The 24202-nt window shown below is 34.8% G+C and overlaps 1 protein-coding gene across 5 annotated transcripts in view; it reads right to left on the reverse strand.

Moving 5' to 3' along the window:
• Window positions 1-2201: 2201 nt before the first annotated feature.
• The window catches only part of LOC123010955 (semaphorin-1A), a 117750-nt gene continuing 95749 nt past the window's right edge, over window positions 2202-24202 (reverse strand). For 2 of the 5 annotated variants that reach the window (XM_044408170.1, XM_044408171.1), the window contains exons 4-15: window positions 21575-21683; window positions 16216-16411; window positions 11449-11553; window positions 11290-11378; window positions 11094-11235; window positions 8093-8441; window positions 7959-8041; window positions 5219-5447; window positions 4881-5164; window positions 4618-4828; window positions 4331-4574; window positions 2202-3436 (exon numbers count right to left, since the gene is read on the reverse strand). In XM_044408170.1, coding sequence (XP_044264105.1) covers window positions 3371-3436; window positions 4331-4574; window positions 4618-4828; window positions 4881-5164; window positions 5219-5447; window positions 7959-8041; window positions 8093-8441; window positions 11094-11235; window positions 11290-11378; window positions 11449-11553; window positions 16216-16411; window positions 21575-21683 — 2107 coding nt within the window. In that variant the 3' untranslated portion in view covers window positions 2202-3370. Of the gene's footprint in view, window positions 3437-4035; window positions 4094-4326; window positions 4575-4617; window positions 4829-4880; window positions 5165-5218; window positions 5448-7958; window positions 8042-8092; window positions 8442-11093; window positions 11236-11289; window positions 11379-11448; window positions 11554-16215; window positions 16412-21574; window positions 21684-24202 lie in introns of all 5 variants that reach the window. The other 3 variants (XM_044408174.1, XM_044408172.1, XM_044408175.1) reach the window with 3 other exon arrangements.

Raw genomic sequence — 24202 nt, forward strand, 5'->3', positions numbered from 1 at the left:
TACTTTGGTCGTCACTTTTCTGACACTTTAGTGTAGTGTTTTAACGTTAAAATGATTGATAATTTCAAATTAATGACAGCTATTATATTTTCCTATCAAAAATATGATTACATACAACTTGTCAACTATGATTGACAGTAGCTAAAAATAAGGTTAACAGTCCTAAAGCATGCTTTACAATTTAATATCACCTAAGTGACATTGACGACCAAAGTATTTTGTCTCCAACTGTACAAACCTTGGTGGTCGTATCCGTATGTAATCTACTATTTCTTGTATTTTATAAAAGTATTAAATTTTTCTAATAATAATTTAATTTAATTATTTATTTAATGGAAGATTTTTTTTCGAGTTCAGTTTTATCACTTGTCTTATACTTTTTTATTCGCTTCATCTTCATAAAAATTGAGAAATAAATGACTTTTGGTTAAAAAAAAACCGCTTGTGTTCTTAGTTAAGCATGTTATGTTAAGTATCAGGAGTTGGATTATTAAAAATATTATTCAAATCCTTGAAATAACAAGAAATAGAATACAAAATGACCACAAAAATTGAGTAAAAAACTTCCCGCGGGCAAAAAAAATAAAATTGCTTGTGGTAACAAAAATTAGAACACAAGATCACTCGTGACTTCAGAAACTTGTGCGGAAAATCGCCCATGGGAGTAAAAAATTGAATAAAAAACCGTTTGTGGTCTTTTTTAAAAATGTCTTTATTTATCAATTACGATATACCTGCTCCTTGTATAACTATTAAATTGAGATTAAGATAACAAATAAAAAATATGAGAGAGACAGTAAATATGAGAGATGGTAAATATAAAGTAAAAAAGACTCATTTTTATTGAAGTTTCTTTTATTTCTATTCAAAGAATACATTGTGTTTGTCTAAAGTCAATATCATTAAATGGGTATGATACACTTTGCCCAGAATATTTAATATACAAAGAGATTTCCAAATTAAATGATATAAAATTTTCAAGTATTACGTCGTACTTCTTAGAAGTAAAATGAGGGGGCATTTTTCTATACAAGAAATAAGTGTAGGTAGCAACTAATGTTCTGGACAAACTGTTAATTGTTTTATTAAATATAGTACATCTGCGAAAGGCTTATTATATAATTACAACTGTCGTTCGCAGCGCCGTTTTTTAAAATCTATCTTTAGAATTGTAATCGGTTTCCAGTTTAACGTACTTTCTAAGACATATTGACAAAGTATTTAAATATTTTTTGTCAGACAAAGTTAATTAGTAAATATTTCATTTGTATCGAATATGGAATGTTTAAATATATAACTGTTTGCATGACGTAACGATGTTTATATAATATGCTAAAGGCTTTCTTAGGCAAACATCCAGACAAATCAGACTGGAATCAGTACGAACTGCAGACATACAATTTGCAAATATACTTATCAACTAACTAGAACTATATTATTCTATTATCATATAATTATATTGTAATGTTTAAAAAACTGGCTGCAGCCTTACAAGATACAAAATGCTTGCACAGCAATATTGCAGTTATCTGCATCAGGGCTGGGCGTATCCCTTCAGAGGAAGCAAGTATCATTTGATAATCAATTATTAGAATTCACTTTACACTATGTTCTATGCAAACTGTTTACAAAATAAAACAAACTGCAAATTGATGCCCCAAAAAATTTGATACTCATTAAAAAAAAATCTAGCGCTAAAATCTATAAAATATCTGAGTGCCAAAGTTCTGTAATATTTAAATATTCAACTTGACTAGGTATACTATATTATTAAAATTCTATCTACAACTTTATACAATTTGGGAATTACAGATGCTGAATATAATTTATTGGAATTACCTTAGTTAAAATGCTAGAATGTAAAAATCAAACAATTATTGCAATTTTTTGTCGTGTTCATGATATTAAAATAATTGTTTTGGTTTTACAAAGGTGATAAAATATTTACAAATTTAAACAAAAAATTGCAACAGTCTCTACAAAACATGACTTTTGTATTCAATCACAATATTATGTATGCACAAGTTTGATACAAAAATGTGTCTCAATGTTATTTCAAATTTGCCTCACAAATTTATTAACAAATTGACTGAGTTTGTTGAAAAAATATCAATAACAGAAACCTACACATACGAAAATAAATCAACAACGCAATTGGTGTTTTATTTACTAATAATTCTACTGCATATAAAATATTTGAGCAACAATAAAAATAAATATACCTAAATTGAGATTAAAAGAATTAAATAACAAAAATAATAACAATGACTACTATTTTGTTTTTATCGCTGAGAAATAATATTTTACTAAAAAAATAATTACGAATTAATTAGTCGCTATTCACGAGCTTGCTAAGCTTATTAGGAAGTTTGTACTGTGATAACGCGCACAAAACCGAAAAAAAGTAGCTTTACTGTCTAATCTTGGACACGGAGTATTATATATTTCAGTCTTATGTACATTACTAGATGCGTTAATTTATTATGTATAAAATAGCTTAATTTCGAAAAGAAATCATTCGAACGAAAATAAAATTTTTGCCCACTTTGTAACTTATTTACTCACGGTGGCTACGAAATGAGCGTTCGAAAAATTTGCACGTAGGTAACAAAGTGGGTGGCTTTTCATAATAAAATATGGAGTATACAATAACAAAGATACAGATGGAACAACATTATAGCTAAAGAATATACAATCTAATCACAATGTTGCTAAATCATAACAATCTATCATTACGGACATTCTTACCTAACACATTCATAAGAAGCACTTTATTAATCATGAAAATACTTAAACGAGTCTATCTGTCTAAGACACTGCCTAGGTCTACACTAGCGCACCCTCTACTTTTGACTTTTATCCTTTTCGCACATTTAGTGTAAACTATGTCGCTATCTTTACTGTATCCTAACATTATAGAGTCTCAGATCCATCAATTTCTCATCGGCGATGCCACCCACATTCGCGATTTTTTATTTATTATTTTACTTTGTATATAAAAATGTCTATTCCATCCCGGAACAAACAATAACAAAGGTTTTTTCATATATTAACTCTGAAACAAGAGAACAATTTACGTATAATCACTTATTGATTTCTCTCTATAAAATTTAGACATCAAGTTTCTTAGAAAAAGGATTTTTTTTGGTTTCGTGGATGTGGGTGGTATGCGCTTGGCTTGTACGAAACGGGCTACTTAAGCCCTGTATATGTAAGAGGCAGTGCGGGGAGGTGTCGGTGATGGCGATGAGGAGGGCGGCGAAGGGGAACTGGAGGATCCACTGCTCGTCGGCAATACACTGTGCCCCGAACGTGGTGGGCGCGGCCGTCCCAAACTTCGTGCACCCACTCCGCCCTCCTCACTGTTTTCTCAGAGGTATACCTTCTTTACGCTGCGAGTGGTTGCAAAGCCATCACCTCTCCTATAATTATCACCCTGGAAGAAAATTCAACATCAGGAAATCCACGCAAACTTTGGAAAACCGTGTGGAACAGCAGGCATTGCGGAAACCAACCCCACTACACGACCACGAGACAACGAGTCAGGTCAGGACGGGGGTTACCGGGTAATCAAAATTTTCACAAACCGCGTTGTATGTGGAAAGATTTATTTTCATTGGGGAGTAGATCATTTTCAAAAGCAATTTGAAAATCGCAACATTCAGATTTGGATTAAAAAAATTGCTTCCATAAATTGTTACTAAAAACGGTTTCATAGTGCGATAAACTGCTTAGAAAAAACAAGTATTGTCTAATATGATTAACGAACTATTTTCTCTAATTTAAATAATTCTTCAAAAAAATGATTTAGTTATTTAATGGAAATTTTGATTGCTAAGATAATCGTTTTGCACTTTTGTGCATAAAAGTTACGAGAAATTGTGTACTTAAAACTTTGTTATGGTTTTCTGATTTGCCGGCAAACGTCAGTTACTTTAATTTAAAATTTGAGCTAATTTCAGTACGAGTATTTTTGAAAAATATAATAGGTGGTAAGGTAGTTCAATTTGTTAAATTAACAGTCATAAAACCAACCTGCACTCATAACTCCATGTCCCAAATACTTCTATCGTGGATCACCCGGTATACCCCACTGGAAAAAATATTGTTGGCAGTAAATTAACTGCTACCAATTGTCAAATAAATTTAATTGATAAAAAATGGCTCCCACTAATTTGACATTCAGTTAACAGTTGAAAATATGCAAACTGATCCACTAGTCGACTTAAAAATGCATAGATGTTCTAGAAGTCTCGTTTGAAACTCCACCAAATCCACATCAACTTTCCACAACATCCATAAAAAATGAATATTATTTGAACATACCAACCTGATGTGAGCGTAGGGTGCCGAAATTGTCACGACCTCGGTAATTATCCCGGCCATTATAGCCAGCATCAGTCTGAAATTGGAAGAGGGTCTCTGAATTATTTTGATGAGGGCCCTTTCTAAGTGTATTCTTTGGCGAATGTAGCTTTGGTGGAGGCTGCGGCACCAGGACTGGTTCGGCGTACGTTACCTCCTCCTGCGGCAGCAGCTTGGGCTCCGCTTGTATCCTGAAAAGCGGCAAAGAACTAAATAAAGCGTTGTTTTCGCATTTCTTGAGTCGACGAGTACCTGTTCATGTTTTGCCGCTGCTCGAAATACTCGTATTCGGTGTCAGGATACGGAAGGTTATCATCTTCGTCCTTATGACACTTCCTTCCGCAGAGATAACCGGCGATGAAACCGACCACTAGGGCCGACACGGCGCCCGCCACCACCGCCATGATGAGGGTTTCCACAGAGTACTGCGCGGGGAGCGTATCCGCGGCCGACACCGCTGGATCTGCAACAAGAAAGCGCTCTAACTCAAGTCACATACGATTTTTTTCACTCACCACTGCTTTCGTATGTCTTATCTTGGACAATGTTGATCACTTGCCCATCAGGTTGGTCCTTGCTGGGCTGGTGGTCTTGGTTAAATTTGGGTTGGCTGGAGCTCAGACCGCCCACCGAGCCAGCGTCTTTGCCCAGCTTGGGCGGGGGACAGGCGGTGTGCTGCCCTGTGGCGACGCTTTGAAAAAAGTAGCTTTCGTCGCCCCACCGGCCCGACCCGTGTGACCTGCATTTCCCCTGCACCTTGTCCCAGGCACAGTAGGGATCTTGTAGTGCGACACATTCGCTAAAAGGAATTACGTGTTTACAACGTACTAAATTACGAAACTCGTTAGCTTACCTGCAACTCGATATTTTATTGCTGTCGCATCGGTGTAGACGGAGAGATTGCACCTCGCCGTCTGATATGACGACTAGGCGGCCTTCATTCTTGGAATTTCGCACCACTTTGATTCCTCGTACAGGCACATGGACTGGGAACACTTGGATTTCTTCGACCACGACGGGCCGGACGCCGTAGCGGGTTTCCGCCGACAGACCGTTCACAGCTTTGATAATTTTACCATTATCTGAAATAAAAATTAAAGTTTGTGAACAATAGGTAAACAACATCGTAATTCCAATATTTCCGCAACGTAATGGAAACAAATTCTAATGTTTCTTATACTTTGCTGAAAAATGTAATATTTTGCAGAGAAAAATCAACTGAACGAATTTCATCGAGGTTATTTTTGATACCAATTTCCTGAGTGCATAGAAAATTACCATGCAATTTCATCATATGAGTGCATATTACAGAACCAATATGCACAAATGAGTCAGATGGCAGCGGGATTTTTAGTAATTTTCTCTTCACAATAACAGAAGTTATTTCTGAACAAATATTTTCAGAAATCGCAAAATATGGTTCAAATTTTCTGCTGCAATATATTATTAAATATTTCATGTAAAATGTGAAGTGGAAAACTAATCTTTGTTTCGGCAATGAATTTGCATATACCAGGTGAATAAAAAGTATGGAACCAAGCGTTTTTTTCGTAAACTTTGCACTTTACGAAAAAAATAATTAGAAAAGTACAATTAAAATGTGACCATTTATCAAGAATAACATTTTTCGAAATTTCTTTTAGTTTTCGAGTTCTAGAAATATTTTTTTTTTAATAGCAACCCACCATGGCAATTTTTTTAATTAAAGATTATGATCTAAAAATGACCTCTAATTAAATAAAATTGTTTTTTAGTCAGTACTTTTTTTTAAAATTAATTGTTAAAGTTGCGTTCCGAGCCCATTACGAAGATTTTCCGAACTTGAACGAGGGGGTCGTTTCATGAGTTTGGTCGTTGGAGAGCCCCGTTTTCTGTGCAGGTGCTTTGTGGTGGTTCCGGATGGATCAAAAAATCTAATAACAAATCATATTCTTCGATTTTTAGTCCATTCGAAACCACCCCAAAGCACCTGCATAGAAATCAGCGCTCTCCCATGATGAAATGCATGAAACAACCACTTCGGTTAAGTTCGGAAAATGTTCGTGATGAGTTCGGAACGCAACTTCAACAATTAATTAAAAAAAAGTACTGGCTAAAAAACAATTTTATTTAATTAGAGGTCATTTTTAGATCATAATCTTTAATTAAAAAAATTGCCATGGTGGGTTGCCATTAAAAATTTTTTTTTTCCAGAACTCGAAAACTAAAAGAAATTTCGAAAAATTTTATTCTTTACAAATGGGCACATTTTAATTGTACTTTACGCTACACTAATTATTTTTTCGTAAAATGCTTAGTTTACGAAAAAAACGCTTGGTTCCATACTTTTTATTCACCTGGTATAAAAATTGTAATTGAAAGTAATTAATTTAAATTTTGTTTTGCGTTGGAGATCACAACAATGTTTATTTTTATCAAACCAAATACAAAACATCGCTTTAAATACTTCATTCTGGTCAATTAGATGATTACCATATTGTCCGTAGAGACTCATATTAATCCTAATGACGTTTAACGGTACAATGAAACACAAAATTAAATGATGAAAAGAGTGGAGTAGGAGGTTCAAATTTTTGTGTTAAAACCACAAATCCTATTATTGTTCACAATATGCATATTTTTTATGAAAAAAAACTTTGTGTGCTACTATAACTGGTTTTTGTAATTTCGGTGTTTTAACAAAATTTCATTTTAGGATCAAATTATTCTACACCTTTTATAAAAAATAGCAACTTTATAGTAATGATATTATTTGAGGGAAAAAACATCATGAAATTTAAAACGTCTTAAATAAAGTAATTAAAATTAATGAGTTGCAACAGTTTTTAATTAAAAATTCTTTTCAACCTTACACAGAAGCTAATTCGATTGAAAAGCTATCTACATGTATTAAAACCATTGAAATTTATTTCAATTGAGTAAGAAAAATCAATATTTTATATACAACAATGCCAAACTTTTCCAAATTAAAATTTTCTTACGCCTTCTCTCACCGGAATTTCCAATATTGATTATATATTTTACTCTATCATTTTGATGAATAGAATTTAAACTAAATACTAATAATAATAAAAAGCTTTTAATTACTTTACTAAATTCATTTAACTCTTCCTCAGAATAACTGAATATTGGCTTGTATTAAATTATTTAAATTTCAACAAAAAAATCAAACTTATTCTAATTTAATAAATAAATAAATGATTACATGATCCGTAAAGTAAAGAAAGTACATTTTTACTAAACGAATATTCTGAAACGGAAAACGTTTGAAAGATCTTCTTCAGGTCATTAGCTATTGGTGAGATGTATTTTGTAAGATTTTATTTTTTCAATTATTTTTTTTGGAAAGTTCTACTAATCTAATTAGTGACTAATGCTCGTTGAAAATTCCAATAAAGAGTGCAGTTTTGTAATTTTAATTGTGCTTACAAATTAAGTCGTGTAAATATAAGGTGAGTTCTTGGATATCGGTGTTTTGAAACTCTTAAGTTTACTTAGCAGTTTTGACAAGCTTTATCAGTTTTAACCTCGGCTTTGAAACAATGTTAACTAGTTTGTAAGCCAGAACGTTAAGTCAAGTTTCGAATAATTACCAGTTCCAATAAAAAGTACGTCGTAAGTTTTCCCTCCGGGCACTTTAACTTGTGGATCGACGGCGATTTGGGTGAAGCGATAACTGCAAGAAAAACATTATAAAATGTTGGGACGAGAGTCGAGACGAACTTACTGGAAAATCGTTCTGATAACGATCGGCTGTCCGAAGAACGACGGCACGCTTTCGTCCATCAGCGAATGTGTTTTGATGAAATTGAGGGTGAGATCGGGCAACGTTCTGCTGTCGTTGTGACATTGTCCAGGTCTCGGATCAGGCACTTTCGAGCTTTGCACAGGCAGCCAATTGGAATTTATGGCCGACTGTTCCTTGAAGTTGCCTTCGAACGTATCGGTGATGTCCTGCAGACTGAAGGCGCACACGGCACTGCCCGAGATGCTGTTCGGCGGTGTCGTGAACGTGCCGTAGATCAATTGGGCGTAAACATCGCCGTATTGGCCCTCTATCAATTCAGTCGTTGATTCTGCAGCGGTTTAAACAAAATTAATGAGTCTGAAATAAGGACCATCACTTCGAAGGAGCAACTTGACAAACGATCAAAACTTTAACAGCGGACTAACTTTCCTTCTTTTTTACTTTTACTGGAGTTATCCATTCGGTTTATGGTGGAGTTATATCAGTGAATACTAAAGGAGTAAATTGCTCCGGTGTTGTTTGCGTGATTTTCTGAATTATGGAAGTGTATAAACTTTCAGTTGCCCAAATATAAAATGTTTTATTAAAAAGTTGGGATGAAAAGTCGTTTCGGTTTAAACTTTTCACATTTATGCCGTTAAAATGAAAGCGACCGCCTATTTTTAAAATAAAGCCAACACTCCACACAACTTAATACGCAAAATGAACGTCCAAGTGGGGCATCCAACTTGATACCACAGTCTAACACAAATATGTGTGTGTTACTCAACTTCAAAAAGAGAGATTCAAAGTAGAATTTTTTACATCTGTCAAAAGATTGAGATTTTAACAAAATATTGTTACCTATTGGAGCTTTCATAATATACAGGGTTATTCATAAATATGAATCCATATTTGAACCTCAAAAATTACCTACAAAATGATGTTAATTTAAATAATAACTCGTGTCCTATCTCTTACTGATAAGAATTTTACAGCTCTCGGAATGTGGGTATGGAAATTTGATTTTTTTATAATAACTTTGGAACTATTTGACCAAATATTATAAAATTTGGAACATTTCCATGTGACAAAATACCCTTTAAACTGGTAATCACGAAAACCGGATACATCCACTCAATTTCCGGTTCCAGCAGTTGCAGGTCACATTTTCTGTGTTTTTTCATTTTTTTGCTCTGTTAACACCAATTTTTTATTGCCCAAATCGATAGAGTAATCAATTTTGATTAAAAAACGCATAATCTTTAATACCCCTAAAATGGACCGTTTCAAAGATATTTTAATTTAATCTGAGGACTGCACAACGCTGAAACCAAAAAGTGGGGATTTTGAATCCCTACTTGTCCACGGTAACAAATGACCATGGTCTAACTAATCGCTGTCAGACATCTGTCAACTTTCGACATTGGACGATTGGACGATTAGACAATTAATCGAAAATATTTAATAAAAGAGTTTACCTCAGATTCCAAACATAACTTAGAATAAATCCAAATGGATCTCCTAGCATTTAATTCATAAAAAATTCACAAAAATTTATCGTCAAAGTTAACAGATGCCTGGCAGGGATTTATGTGACCATGGTCACTGTGGATACTACTTATTCAAAATTCATATTTTTCATTTTCAGCGTTGTGCTGTCCTCACTTTAAATTAAAATATCTTTATACTTTACGGTCCATTTTAGTGGTATTAAAGGTTATGTGTTTTTTATTCGAAATTGATTACTCTATCGATTTGGACAATAAAAAATTGGTGTTAAGAGAGCAAAAAAATGGAAAAACACAGAAAATATGACCTGCAACTGCTGGAACCGGAAATTGAGTGGATGTATCCGGTTTTCGTGATTACCAGTTCAAAGAGCATGTTGTCACAGGGAAATGTTCCAAATTTTATAATATTTGATCAAATAGTTCCAAAGTTATTACAAAAAAATCAAATTTCCATACCCACATTCCGAGGGCTGTAAAATTCTTATCAGTAGAGATAGGACACGAGTTATTATTTAAATTAACATCATTTTATAGGTCATTTTTGAGGTTCAAATATTGCTTCATATTTATGAATAACCCTGTATATTATTATATTATTATAAGTGAATTACGAACACAAAGTAGACTATAATTAAAACATCTAAAGTAATAATACGAAGTTATTATAAAATGTAATGAAATTACGACATCGATTTACATGGGGTGATAGGAAATGAAAAATAATCATGTAGGGAGAACTCCCCAGACATTCTATTTGCATGTACGGAATGATCATCCACTAAAACTAAACTGAATAAACAAACGCCTTTGTTGCTTTGTTGCGTCAAACACAAAACCTTAATATTTATCCTCAAAGAAATTTATAACTTTGTTCATACTCTTGTATTTTTCGTTAATTGGATATTTGTATTAGTTTTTGTAAAATACATTAATTAAATAATTTCGAATTTCTGCAGTCGGAAATTAAGTAAGATTTTCAAAAAAACAAAATTGCAATAAATAAAATTTCATTTTCAAAAATAAAATCAGAAATGAGTCAATTTGCAGAGAATGAGCGCACAATCGCCGGTAAGTAGATTAACATGGCAAATACATTATCTTGGTTTAATTTAAAATGCTTCTTACGTGCAAAGCGCTCGTGGCGCATCTTTTACAATTCGTCTAACTGAGTTAGCGACTAGACCGGATAACTTAATCACAACTTCAGTCTGCAACTGACTTCCTCAAACTTCCTTTACGATTGCATTTCAAAATTATAGCTTTCTCCGATCTATAAAACTCCCCAAGAAAGAAACCGAAAATAAGAAAAAGAAAGGCGAAATACATAAAGGGGAGAAGTAACTAAAAAATATGTCTTTTTAATCAAAGCTCCCTAAGTGTTAGCTATTCGCTTCGAGTTGAGCAAATTCTCCTTGTAATGCTTTAAGTGCGCCATATATAACAGCTAATGCTTTATTAATACGACAAAATATAAATATTGCACTCACGTATCTCGTTGAAGTAGAAGGGAAACTCCCCAGTGACGGAGCAGTTTAGTCTGGATTTGAGAAACGAAGTCCAGCGGTTTCTGAAACGATGCGGTCCGCCTCTGTCATTCTTGCAAACTCTCGCTACGCGAGAATAAACCGCCTAAGAGAAAAGTTTTTGTGCAAAAATGTCGAAACAACAAAAAATAAAATTTACCTTGCCACAGTTGATATATTCGACTGCTGTCTCTCGAAAGAAGAAATAAACGAAGTCTTTCTGGGTCATGGAGCTGACAAAGTCAGGAGCTGGAATAGAAAACAAATTAATCAAAAGCAGTTCGAAGACAAAAACGCATCAGCCTTTTAGAAAACTCACCGTTAAGGCTCATTGAATCGTATTGTTCCGTCTGTAGCGGCTCCCTATAGATAATAGGGTCCATTCCGCTGAAATCGGCCACCGTGCCCGTGTACAAATCGCCATCTGAAAAGAATAGATCTTGGCTGAAATTCTCTTCAATGGTGAAAATGCACGCGCGATTAAATTTCAGGAAAATTATCTAATTTCAGGAACACGAAGGCCGAGCGCTAGATCCTTTCTGCGAATTCGCCACATCAATTGTGTTAAATTTATCACGCGAAATAATTTCAGGAAACATTATTGTTGTTCCATTTCTCTATTCCCGCGGGTTTTGTTCCAGGTAGCTGTTATTAATAAATGCTGTTCTGATCCCATCAACTTTTTCACAACGGATTCCACACAAAAATCAATGTTTTTCATTTCTTCCAACTTGACATGTGCGAATCGCAACACTCAACCACGCCAAATTTTCATTTGACTGATTTTACATGCCATCAACCTTAATCATTTCAACCATTGATTTTTTGAATAACCAACACAGATTTCAAAATCATAAAGTGAAGAGAACGCTCCCTTTTTGTCATTTACTCTAACATTAGCACAGCACAGTCCATCAAATTAAAACTCTACCACTTTATCCTCTTCTGGATAATAGTAATATGCGTTTCATATTTTTCGCCAAAATACATTTTTTTGGGAGTGAAACAAGTTTGAAAAATGTAAGTTGCAATCAAGTATCAATCAAAAACGAAATAAAAACATATTCGACAACAAATACCGAGTAATTAGCAATTAGTGGGCGATTATTGTGTGCCCGCGACAATGGATGTCGCCTGCCTATCCCAGCATCCTGTTCTTGAATAATCCTCTGTTCAATAAGTGGGTTACATCTATCATTGGCCCTTGTGTCGTAAAAGCTAATTAGAGCGGCGCGTCTTGGAATAACGAGGACAATAGGGTTGATGAGGATAACTATATCATATTGAAATTGTTTCACAATCGGGTAGGTGTCGTGTCGAAAACCGGTCGAATTAATTTAGTTAGGCACTATCCTATGTTGCTTAGCCTAGTGTCACGTTCACATGGGACGAACTTCAAAGAGCGCCCGAATGACGACGACGGCGCGATACGCCGAGAATAACGAGCGCAAATAATGAAGACGTTTTATGCATGTTTGAATGTAACAAGGCTCTGCCATACAACACACAGCTTTTCATCGACGCAGCTTTGAGAGTGAAAACCGTAAAAACCCCTGATTAAAATGCAGATAAAGCTTGTTTAATGATGAAATCTTTATGTCGCTCTATTTCAAGGATCTTGGACAAGACGGTTTCAAACTGTCGTCTGGAAACACAGTCACGTTAATTGAATGAATTTTTAAAGGAGCCGCAATCACTGCGAATATGACCGGCAAAATGTTAATACAAAGGTGCAATACGAAGCAGACCGACAAATTAGAAGATGCATTATTCATCAAATGCATGCGCATATCATTGGAAACATTAGCGTCTACGACACAAAAGGGAACATGTACAATAGGCTCGTATTTCACCTAGTCAAACACATTAATTCGAATTTAAAATTGAAATTTACTATTTATTGTTATTTGCATTAGAAGCAATCTCTGTCTGGCTTTACACTATATTATCAAATTACCATCCTTGCAGATGTAGAATTACACAAAAGACCTATATATTAAATTCATTTTTTCAAAAATCTATGTTCATTCATTTACGTCTAGAAATCCAGAGTATTGCTTGCGATTTCCAAAAAACGTACCTAATACAAACGCAATTATCTCTATTTTTGTCACAAAATTAAAGTGATTTATTCAATTCTTCCCTAAAATATCAAACTTTTATTGTTGGACATAGTCAAATTGCACTTTTAACTAGAGGGTTGGTTTTTAACTTAAACTTGTCTAATTTTCTTTCAAGAAATCTTCCAAAAAGGACCAAATGCTCAACAACTTCATGCATGATAATAAATACTACTAAAATACTTACTAAAAGTTTTCCGATGTGAAAAAAAAGATAATTATAAATTTTTGTAAATTTCGGCGTCGAAACGCGCTGTAAAAATTTTTGATTGACCCTAATTTGACTAAATGCAAGACGACATACAGCCAATAAACATATTTTATTTTATGTATCCAAAACAAAATATTGTTGCTTCATCTCACTACTTTTTAAAATACAAATGTTAAAATAATTAATTTTTCAAATTACGAGTATAAGTAGTATTGTATTATAAATAGATATTAGTATTTAATAGGTAACAATTTTGTGGTTCGTTCTCAATCAAACATTTAGTTTTCATACTTTTTTTTTCATTCTTTAATATCCGTTTACTACCTAATTCTGATGTCGGAATCAAGTAAGGTAGATAAGACAGGTGGTCCTCTCAAAAATAATCCGCCGCTGCAATTTACCTATAGGATTGAGGGACATTTTTGGGGGTCCGCTGCAATTTACTATTTCTTACCACCCACCTCTGCATTTTACCTTTGCCGTTATTTTTGACACGATAGTGTTTCGACTTATTCTGTGACCTGACTTGAAATGATCACCTTGTGGTCGAAACATGTGTAAAGTTTAATTTACAAAACAGCCATTTCATAGGGAACAACCTCCTAACTTAGCTGCAACCACCCATAAAATTAACTTAGTGGTCCTTAGTTAGATTAACTATTCATCTTTTTCCTTCATCGGCCTAATCCTATAAGTTACAGTCATATTTTATTAACGCTCAACCTCCCCCTGTGTATGATACAGATTTCCAGGTGCCCAGTGCATGCATATCAAATATAACTGGGCATATTAAGAATATTTAATTGCTGCTAACCCCCAAGTCGCACTAGCTCAGCGGTTACACACCGGTCTCCCTGTATAATCAATTACATTGCCCTACAGAGCATTTCATGTAACGGCTGAACCCTAATATCTCGAAGGGTTCGTAAGAGAGACAGACAACTGCGGTTGTAGTGGTCGACATCTTTCTTGGCCCAGTTGATAATTATCGATCGAGTTAATGCTCTTGCTGCTTGTTTTTGCTCAACTATTTTCCATAAATATATTACAAGTTCTAGAAAATATTTGCATAATTGCTTTGGGACCTATTTAAATTACTTCAGTTCGCAACACACAAACAAAAACGAAATCGAAAAAAAATTCTAAGCTTTTTGTTTACTCTCGCGCACTTTTTAGACCTTTTCGGTTCAAAATTTCAAACCTCTTTTTATGACAAACATGGAAAAAAATAAGACTGATTTTTGTAAGCTGTGTTTCTCGGAGCGCTAACAAAAACAACCAAGAAATGAATAGTCCAGCACCACTGACAAATTTCGTAATTAAGATTTAAACAATACATGTTTATAAAAACATAATTTAATTTTCAACGTTCTAAGTTCAAAGTTACAGCAAATTTGTTCAATTAATAGCTGAAAGAAAATAAATTTAATTTTTAATTTATTTCACAAACAGGAAAAAAATATATTATTAAACGACAATATTTTAAAATTTGTGATAAGCAGGAACAAGAGTGAAAGTAAAGTGGGTGTAATGCTGGTGTGCGTCACAGAATATTGATTCATTTAAGTTTCACTAGAAGTATGTTGCGTTTCATTAAAAGGCTTATTCTCATTTCAAACCTAACCACAAAATTTTTCCTTATTCTTTCAAGGTTTATACCTATTTTCAATGTGCATTATTAAAATTGTGTCAAAATAAAACTGTTAAAATAAAATATGAACATATTTAAAAAATCTTGTATTGATTTGAAAAATAAAATTAAACAAAAGGTCACAGCAATCGTAACAGAAATAATAAAATCATGCTGCGTTAGTGGTATAAATCGTATATAGGAAGTTACAGCCCCAATTCATAATTCATAAAAATTTATTGTTGTTGCTTTCGTCTGATTTCATTTTTAATGTTTCATCAGTTTCAAAGCTGCTCCATCTCTCAAATATCAAATGAAATTTTAATACTTTCATTGTATTTTGCTTTTTGGCAGCGGTAAAACGAAGCTGATTTGAGGGCGAATTCCCGGATCTTTTGTCAGCCGACGACCCCAGAATCAAATCTTCGCTTCAGCTGCCATAATTCGTGTAGTTTCGTAAACGTTGCTCGTCGCAACAATCCAAAATATAACCTTCCGCGTGTTTGCTTTTGTCCGCGCTCTAATAAATTGCCTCTTCGATGTCGGATACATGATTTTTTGTTTGACTATAATATGATCTGAAACATATTTATCCCACTGCTTGTCGAATTTTATTAAGACTCGCCTCAACTTTATTAGATAAAACAATTAACACACGGTTGCGTGAACCGAAGTCGGAATCATCAATCGACTGCCACACTACTAAATAAAATTAATTAAAGTGGAGAGAATTTCGCTGCGAATCTGCTGTGATGATATTTCCTTTTAGGTCCGAAATGAATTCATGTTTGCCGGAAATTGGCAGCATTCAGCCACACTGAAATGCCATGGACTTATGTGATGAATAGTTTTAATTACGCAATAGCTACCCACGGATCAGCTCCCATAGCAATAGTTACGTATGCACATCAATTCAGGATAATTTGAATTTCAAAAGTGAGCCACAATTTGACAATAATTGGTGATAGACCGTTATCGGCTCACTTCTTTCAAATTAAAAAAAAATTGAAGTATTACAGTACATAATTTTCATATTTTTCAGAACAGAAAATTGTGTTAATTAAAAAAAATTCAAAATTTTTGAGACGAAATCCGGCCTCTGTAATTGTGATAAAGCTTACTTACCGACGTAAATGGCTGTGGAGTTATGGTGGGGATCATAGGGACAAACAGCTTGTCCTGGTTTTTCTTTTTCCATCGTGTAATTTCCATTAAGAATATTATATTCTCTGCAAACAGGCTTGAAGGCGTTGGTTCCGCATAGCAATAAGCGACCCGCTGCAGTTTTCGCCATGATTCTGATATAGTTTTGGCAGTTTTCCTGCAATAAAGAATAGAATTTTAAATAGGAAAATAGTCCGAGGGGAATTATTTTACAACCCCTAGCATAGTAATGCAGTAAATCTGCTCGCAAGCGTCTAAAAATGAAAGGCCATTGACTCGGCTGAATTTTTCATAAGACCTAATGGCTTCATTCAAACATAATGAAACATGATACGAAGTTATTATATGTAAATATTTTATCAAGGTTAATTCACCCGTGTGTGGTAGCGATTCAGGGACGTAAAACAGCGTTATTGGTTTATCCGCGTCGATTCGTCAGAAAACAAAGCTCCATAAAGGGTGAGGAATCGCCGTTTGACCGAATAAAAAAGCGTGGGGACTTTGAATAATGGCTCGAACGCGATACCGCGTCAATTGCCGAAAATAACGTTTCAATCACAACAGCGATAATAAACTGGACGGCTAATTTATAGAGAATAGCGCTAATGGCTACACGGAGCTGATTATTTCGGGCCGACAAGGCCAGAAAGCAATTAGTGCGAAGGAGAGATGCAAAAGATAAGAAGGAGCAGGGCGAATGCAAAAACTGAGCTGTAAGAGAGACGGTAAATCAGGCTCGCACAATGCTAGAGATAGGGTCGAGGCAAAAACTTAATGGGAGGCTCGAGATTGAGAAGAGATGCCTTGAGATGATACTGTCGGTGAAAAGGGGTGGACGCAGGCAAAAATTCAACCGCACTACCAAGCCATAAAATAATAAAATAACACATGAGATGAGCGGCTATTAATTTCCTGGGAGAAATAAAATGACTTGCAATAAATAATACTACGTCGCCAAGTGCTTTTGATGAGAACTTAGGGAGGCACGTAGCTCGATGGTAATAATTGGTGGAGGCGCCGGGTCAATAGAACCTCATGATTAGTATCGCTTTCGACAATCCATTAACGGCTGCCTAAATGACTGATAACTAGAGTTCGGACTTTTTAACACAAAAAAATTACAAAAATAAGCGCTAAAATAAGCTCAATATGCAAAATATGCATAAAAAAGCACAAAAATAAAATATTCCTAAATATATTGTTTTTACCAGAAAACTTCAGTGTCATTCAAAACAAAACTTATTTTCTAATAAAAAAAAGTCTCAAAACAACAAATCGAAAATTGGAAAATGAAAATACTTATATTAGGAGTATTCGCAAATATTTTTGCATTGATCATTGGTTATGCTTATAACAATGGGGACGAGGAATCGGGAGCGGCGCAGATACGACCACACATCAGACAGCGTATCGATCTTCTTCTCGCTTTGTAACATTTACAACGGCTATCCCCTTTTCTTTCAGACCTGCCCCATTTTTCTCGAACTTCTTTGTCCATTCCTTTTTTAATCAAGAAAACCAGACTTGAGGAGGTCTTAATGATCGTCAACTATTCTTTCATATTGCGACATCTCGCCTTCCCTATATTCCCGCTCCCTTTCTTCCTCAAAGATATTGCTAAACAGCCCCTTTTAAAAACCTTTAATTGCAAGTATAACGTTTAAAATAAGATTCAACAAGCCGCGAGAGATGTCAAATAAAATATATATAAATAGGGAGCCTGCGGGTCGTGTGTAGTTGAATTGCCCTACCGTGGAGTATTCAATAGAAAAGAGTTTTTTTTCTCCTTTCAACTCCGAAGATTCTAAATAATGGCGTCATTTTCCCTTGGAAGCGGTTCTTTTGTGCAAAGCCGCATGAAGACATCTAAAGATATAGACAACCGGTGGCGTGGTCGCCTTCTTTTCATACACCCGGTAATCGTGTTGGTACATTTATTATCTCCCTTGCACATCATAATTCATCAACGCATTTCGAGTCTCAGCTCTGTGACGAAACGTAATTAATCAAAGAGGATTAAAAAACTTCCTTTAAGGAGCGAATTACGTTCCTGTGAGTTAAATTCAGGTTTTCGTGTAATTTGTTAGCTCACAAGTAAATAAATTATTCTATTAGTCCAATATCCGGGAAACACTGATAGCAGAACGGGATAATCTAAACAGTCTACGAAACCGCTTCTCGGACGTCAGTCAGCTCAACAGTCGTTAAATTGAATCGACTCGACGGTCTGAATAACTCGATCTGTTATGGTGGTAGTTCGGCCGCAAATTACAAACCTGAAAACAAATCCGTTTCAGGGCTGAAACGCCGCGCTTACTTGCAGAGGACTCCTTCGCCTAATGAAACGTCGGCTGATTTCAGAACAGATAAAGGATGCGGGTGGAATCAATACCTAAATGGATGGATATAAGAACGTAGAGACGCAAAAAGGGAATAAACAAGGCATGGAACACAATCTGATAAGTGTACCTCTTCAAGGCGTGATGGCAACTACCGACACATTTTTAAGACGGCTCGGCCATTATCATGTTGCATGTTGAGGAAAATTCGCCTCTTTGATGTTATTAATTTTAATCTCTTACAGCGTTCGTTTCCAACCATTAATTAAAATGCAACCCTCGAGCCCAACTGTCGACCCAATATGACGAATAAATGACCCAACAAATTACTTCAGCACAAAAAATTTAATGCAAAAAAGTTCAAAGGTCAACGACGAATTATACACGTATTGATCATGTTAGACCAAAACGGCTAACAGAAAGAATAAATTTTTGATGACAAGTTAACAAATTATTTAGTGGAAACTACAGAAGCGCCCAAATTACTCGGAATAAATGTTTACCAACTACTTTCACAAAAAATTTTCATACCAAAAATAAGTTGCAAATTAAACCAACGCAAAAAAGCAGTCTTATACATTAGTTTTTCGTGTTTTTTTTTAAATTCTACACTGCTTAATAGAGTCTAGAATATGACTCAGTCTAAACTCTAAAAACTTTTTATAATTCGTGAGTAAACTGTATACACTGAAACTTTTCTATCAAATTAAGAAATGAAATTATAAAAGTGCCACTTTATTATAGTTTAGCGAGATTCTTCAATAGTTAAAATAAAAACTGCACAAAGATTAAAAACTGACTAGCAAGCAAAGCGATTGTCGCTTCTGTTGTTCGAAATATTTTAACAATGTTGAATAATTATTAATTATATATAGATGAAAATATGTAGTATGAGCATGAAGAAATTGATAATCAAATTGTGGAATTAGGTACACAACTATTGCATTTTATACATCATGAAAGGTTGTTTACTGAATATCAAAAACGCATTTTCTCAATAACAAGTACTCTTATTATGTATCAAAAGCGTCGCACAAAGTTTTACTCTAGCGCTGTCGGAAACGTTCCACAAATGTCAGTTCCAAAAAGCTCCAAAGCTTTCAGGCAAATATCTGCCATTATTATTTATCAAACTTAAATTTGCATTGTGCGGTAGTTTATAATTCAATTTTCAGTGTTTTTGTAAAAAAGCGTTATTTCACCTTGTACCTAACAAAATTTAAAAAATTAATAATACAAATAAATCGAATACATAAGTAAATATTCCATTAAGAGGTGAAATCTGCATGAAATGAGAGTTTTTAATAGAATTTCTAGGGTAATTTTCATTAATTATAATAATCGTAATTTCCATAAGCTGCCGTCTAAAAAGCCCGCCGTATAAAAACAAAGATAAGCGTATCAGAACGGTCTTATCTGTCGGGAAAGTTAAACTTTGTTGGAAACTCGTTTCTTGGTAATTTCCCAACATACCAAAACTATATTTTCCCGAGTGTTCAACGGCCTAAGCGAAATTTGCATACAGAATACAGCCGCAGATCGATACGGCGGTTTCGTCGTTGCTTCACAACGTAATGTCTCACTTACTTGTTTATCTACCGTAAAACATAAGTTAAGTAAGCGGCTGATAGTCTTACATAACCTAATGATCACTAATTAGGGCAAAACCGGCGGTGATAGTTACCGCGTCGCGAAATTACTCCGGTCTGATCCAGGCATTTGCCTTGAAATGGAAGATTATCGAAGGGTGGCGAAACAGACTCACACTTTACCCCGACCCATTTTTAGCCCATCCCGACGATTCGAAACTTTAAAAGGGTTGTTCAAAAGGAACGATCCATCACCCTCCGCACCAGCCTATCATAAAGACAATCGCTATTTATACTTTGGCCTTTTCTTTCGCATCCGCAAACAAAAAAAATTAATCGATGTTTTCGATTCAACGTTAAGCTCTAATCTGTTTAGGAAAGATAAGGCAAAGTCGTGTGGAAACGGATAAAGAGTTTGGTTTAACGACCTTGCGTCGATAATCGCACGATATGCTTTTGATAACTGAAGTATACCCTAATGGCTCAAATGTTCAAAATGCGATACTCTCGATGACAACGAGCTGATCGCATTAGCCCGCCCTACACACATAAATACCTAAAGAGGGTACATTTCGTGAGCAAAATACGACGCTTCTCCAGTATCAATCAATTTTTACACCAATGCCGCCAGAAAAGCATTTTTCCAATTAGACTAAAATTACTTGTACCTACTTTGCCACTTTTAGGAAGATTTATACCAAAAACTGCTTGGTTTATACATATGTGGTTGCAGTAAGTCGCATAATAGTGCACCGGCATGATAGGTAAATATATGCCCCTGACATACGAGATAACTGCTGCAGACTACTCTTATTAAATGAGCCTGCAAACTGCACTTGCATAGCCATATTTTACACTAAATATGGGCCACCCTTATCGTTCCTTACTCGTGGCCATAACGTGTAATGACTGCCATTGAGAGTCATGAAAAATAGCAAAGACGCTTCATACAATATTGGAAAATAAATGTCAGTTTTATTCTAGGTGTCTCTGCGAATAAGAACATAAGAATAAACAGGTGTTGCTAAGGTCAATGCAACGATTTTATTGAGTCTCCTTCATACCAACAGAAAAGCTCCTTATTTATATTCGATTTGCTTCTTGGGTCTTTCCACGTTTATGTGTTTTATAAAGAGTAAAAAGCAAATTAATGTTGCGTCTGGATTCCCAAAATTAACAGAAAAGAAAAAATGTATTCTTGTATATGAGATATAAAATCGTAAATTCAAATATAACAATTTTTTGATTATGTAAAAAAATGAGAAAAAACAGCCTGTACCTAATATGTGAGAGGTAAGAATGTTTTATTAGACGTGATATTAGAGGTAATATTAGCAGGCTGTCATTTGTGTCATGCTTAAATAGATTCATATTAGCATATCTTCCACCTACCTCGTCTTTCCCTTTCATTACACACATCTTGGCATCGTGTTCGTTGGAATACCACGTCAGCTTCTGCTGTTGGTTCAGATCCGACAGACTGAGATTATATACTAAATTCCTGAAACAAATAAAAAGTCGCATTAAAAGCTGATCCCTCAGTGAAACAATAACTTTCATGAAAAAGTTAATTGGCGAATGTTGCAGCAAAACAATTAAATAAAAATGTCTAAAATTTAATTAAGAAGTAATGTCGAGTCGTAAAATATAAAATAAAGTAAGGAGAATGTATGGCATGTATAGTCTAAAATTAATGTTCCCCGAAGAGTTAGTCGCACTTGGCCAAGATACTATTGCAAATTCTGCACTTATTCCAGCCAATACAATTTGTCAGAGTGCAGCGGATTATTGACTTGTTTATAGTGATTGTTACAGACTGCATCCGACGATCAATTGTCGCCCGGGAGATAAGTAAAATGATATTGCTCCAATTTCCACAAATAATGCCGGGGCAAACGACGCTCATATGCCGGAGGGATTGAACCAAATACACAGTTTCCCCAAATTAATACCTAAAACTTGGCCAATGACAAAACAGGAAGGAAACTAACATTTCCGACTTATTCCACTTGTCTGCAGGGAAAAGTAATCAAAGAAAGAGAGACATACCTCCTCTAATCTTGAGTTTCCCGGAGATGTTGAAATATTTCAAACATCTCGCAAATAATTAAGTACGACCGTATGATGGATAGGGCGGCATTTGCCGAACGTCGTGACCTCCACAAAGGGTCAATTCGCACCATTGCTCGAAATTCTTCGATATATTGTGGGCCAATAGATGTACACTATCGTGAACCGCATGCAAAATCCACGTCAGGAATGAGATAAATGGAGCCAGGCCAGATCGATTCGCAGGCCAAAGCTCATTTTATTGATATGAGAAACGGCCACCTTTGAGCCTGACATCGTCAGCTATATTCAAATCCGACACTTTCAAATTCCTAAATTGAAATCCTTCTTATCTTCCTTCGAAAGGGCTACTTTTGTATTTCCTGTCGGAAGCAAAAGCCTTCCTTGTACACAGGTCGAACCTATACATTTTTCGTTCTGATAATGACCTTAACCAATGTTCTAATCCCAAAAGAGTTAAAGCTTTTTTGTTAAAACATTTTGTAGGTACATAAAATATTATTTGAACATAATAAGAAAAGATTTAAAAAATAACGCATACCATTTTTTACTGTCTATAAATGTGTTTAGAAATTGTATAACGAAAAAGTATCAAAACCCGAATTTTATATAATCCTTGGTTCTTTTGACCCATTTTCAGATACACTATAATATGTTATTTTTGGTAAAAATATCTTAAAAAATCAATTTTTTTTAAACTGATATTTCGATATTCCTCGATATTTATTTCTGTTTCTTCAGTTAGTTCAATTCATGTCATACTTACGAGTAGTGTTTTTTAGTAAGTCGGTTAAGAGGACGTGCAGATGCAGACAATCTAACAAATTGAACTTTAAAGTTATTGTAGTGACTATACACGTTGTCTTTATGATGATTATTTGTACTTTGCTAAATCCAGATACATTGCTAACCACTCCACTAGAACACAATAGAAATAGATTGCAGAGAATTTTGTCTTGGAACAAATCTTAAGCATTGAAGACAATATGTATGATTAGTAAAGTAACATAGTTGTTTTAAAGACAAATGTTAAAGCACATTACATAGTTTTTCAATTGTTGTATTCGTAAACTGCATTAATCAAATTGTTTACGTTGTCGAAATCGCCAAAAAGTGTATACAAGAAAGGTAAAAGCAAACGCAATAAAATGTCTCGTTTCGTAGGGAGAATCTACATTTCCATGAGAAGTGGAGGGCGTTCCTAGTGGAAGTGCGACTAGTCGAAATGTTTCCAACTAAAAACAGTTTTGTAGAAAAACAGAAAAAGCCATTCGATCAGTCGAAAGGTGTATTTGGTGCAGCAGCTAAATCTTTTTATTGGCGTCTGCGATACGAGGGGCGACGAAATTGGGCTTGGTTTCATTGGATGCTCTCCCAAGGCAACAACAAGATATGCTAGTTTATGATAGCAAGCCGGCCAAGCGTTCTCAGAAATAATCTTACAATGTAAGAAGGCAATATATGCAGGGATACCCTGATATTGCACAATAGTCCAATAAAGGCTCCCAGATCGACCCTTATGATCTGAGCAGAAAAACAACTCATCCCGTCGTGTTAATTAATCAATGATGAGGCAAAAAAAAGGTAAGTAATTAAACGGCACAATTTTAGATTTATTCGATGGAACAAAGAGACTTAATTAAATGAAAGAAATTATAGAAATTAAAAATACGAAATTGAGACGTAAACGAGCAGTTTTCAACAAGTTATTAGTTTCTTTGCATTTAATTAAATTACTAACAACGCATTGGACATAATCTAAAAAGTTAAATGAAGACAGAAAGTTGAAAGTAGTAATTACAAAAACATTTCATTTTTAATTTTCGTAAGATGACAAAAGAAGACCGAGTCGAAGTGAAAAGAACTCGGGAGCCGAGACGAAAACATCGCATAAATCTGCAAAGTTTCCTAGAGGTTCTGAACAAATAAGACGAGTTATAGTTGACGTCG

Source organism: Tribolium madens, unplaced genomic scaffold, assembly GCF_015345945.1.
Source record: "Tribolium madens isolate multiple individuals breed KSU strain unplaced genomic scaffold, Tmad_KSU_1.1 Scaffold_91;HRSCAF=231;Tcas5.2_LG7, whole genome shotgun sequence".
Lineage (NCBI taxonomy): Eukaryota > Metazoa > Arthropoda > Insecta > Coleoptera > Tenebrionidae > Tribolium > Tribolium madens.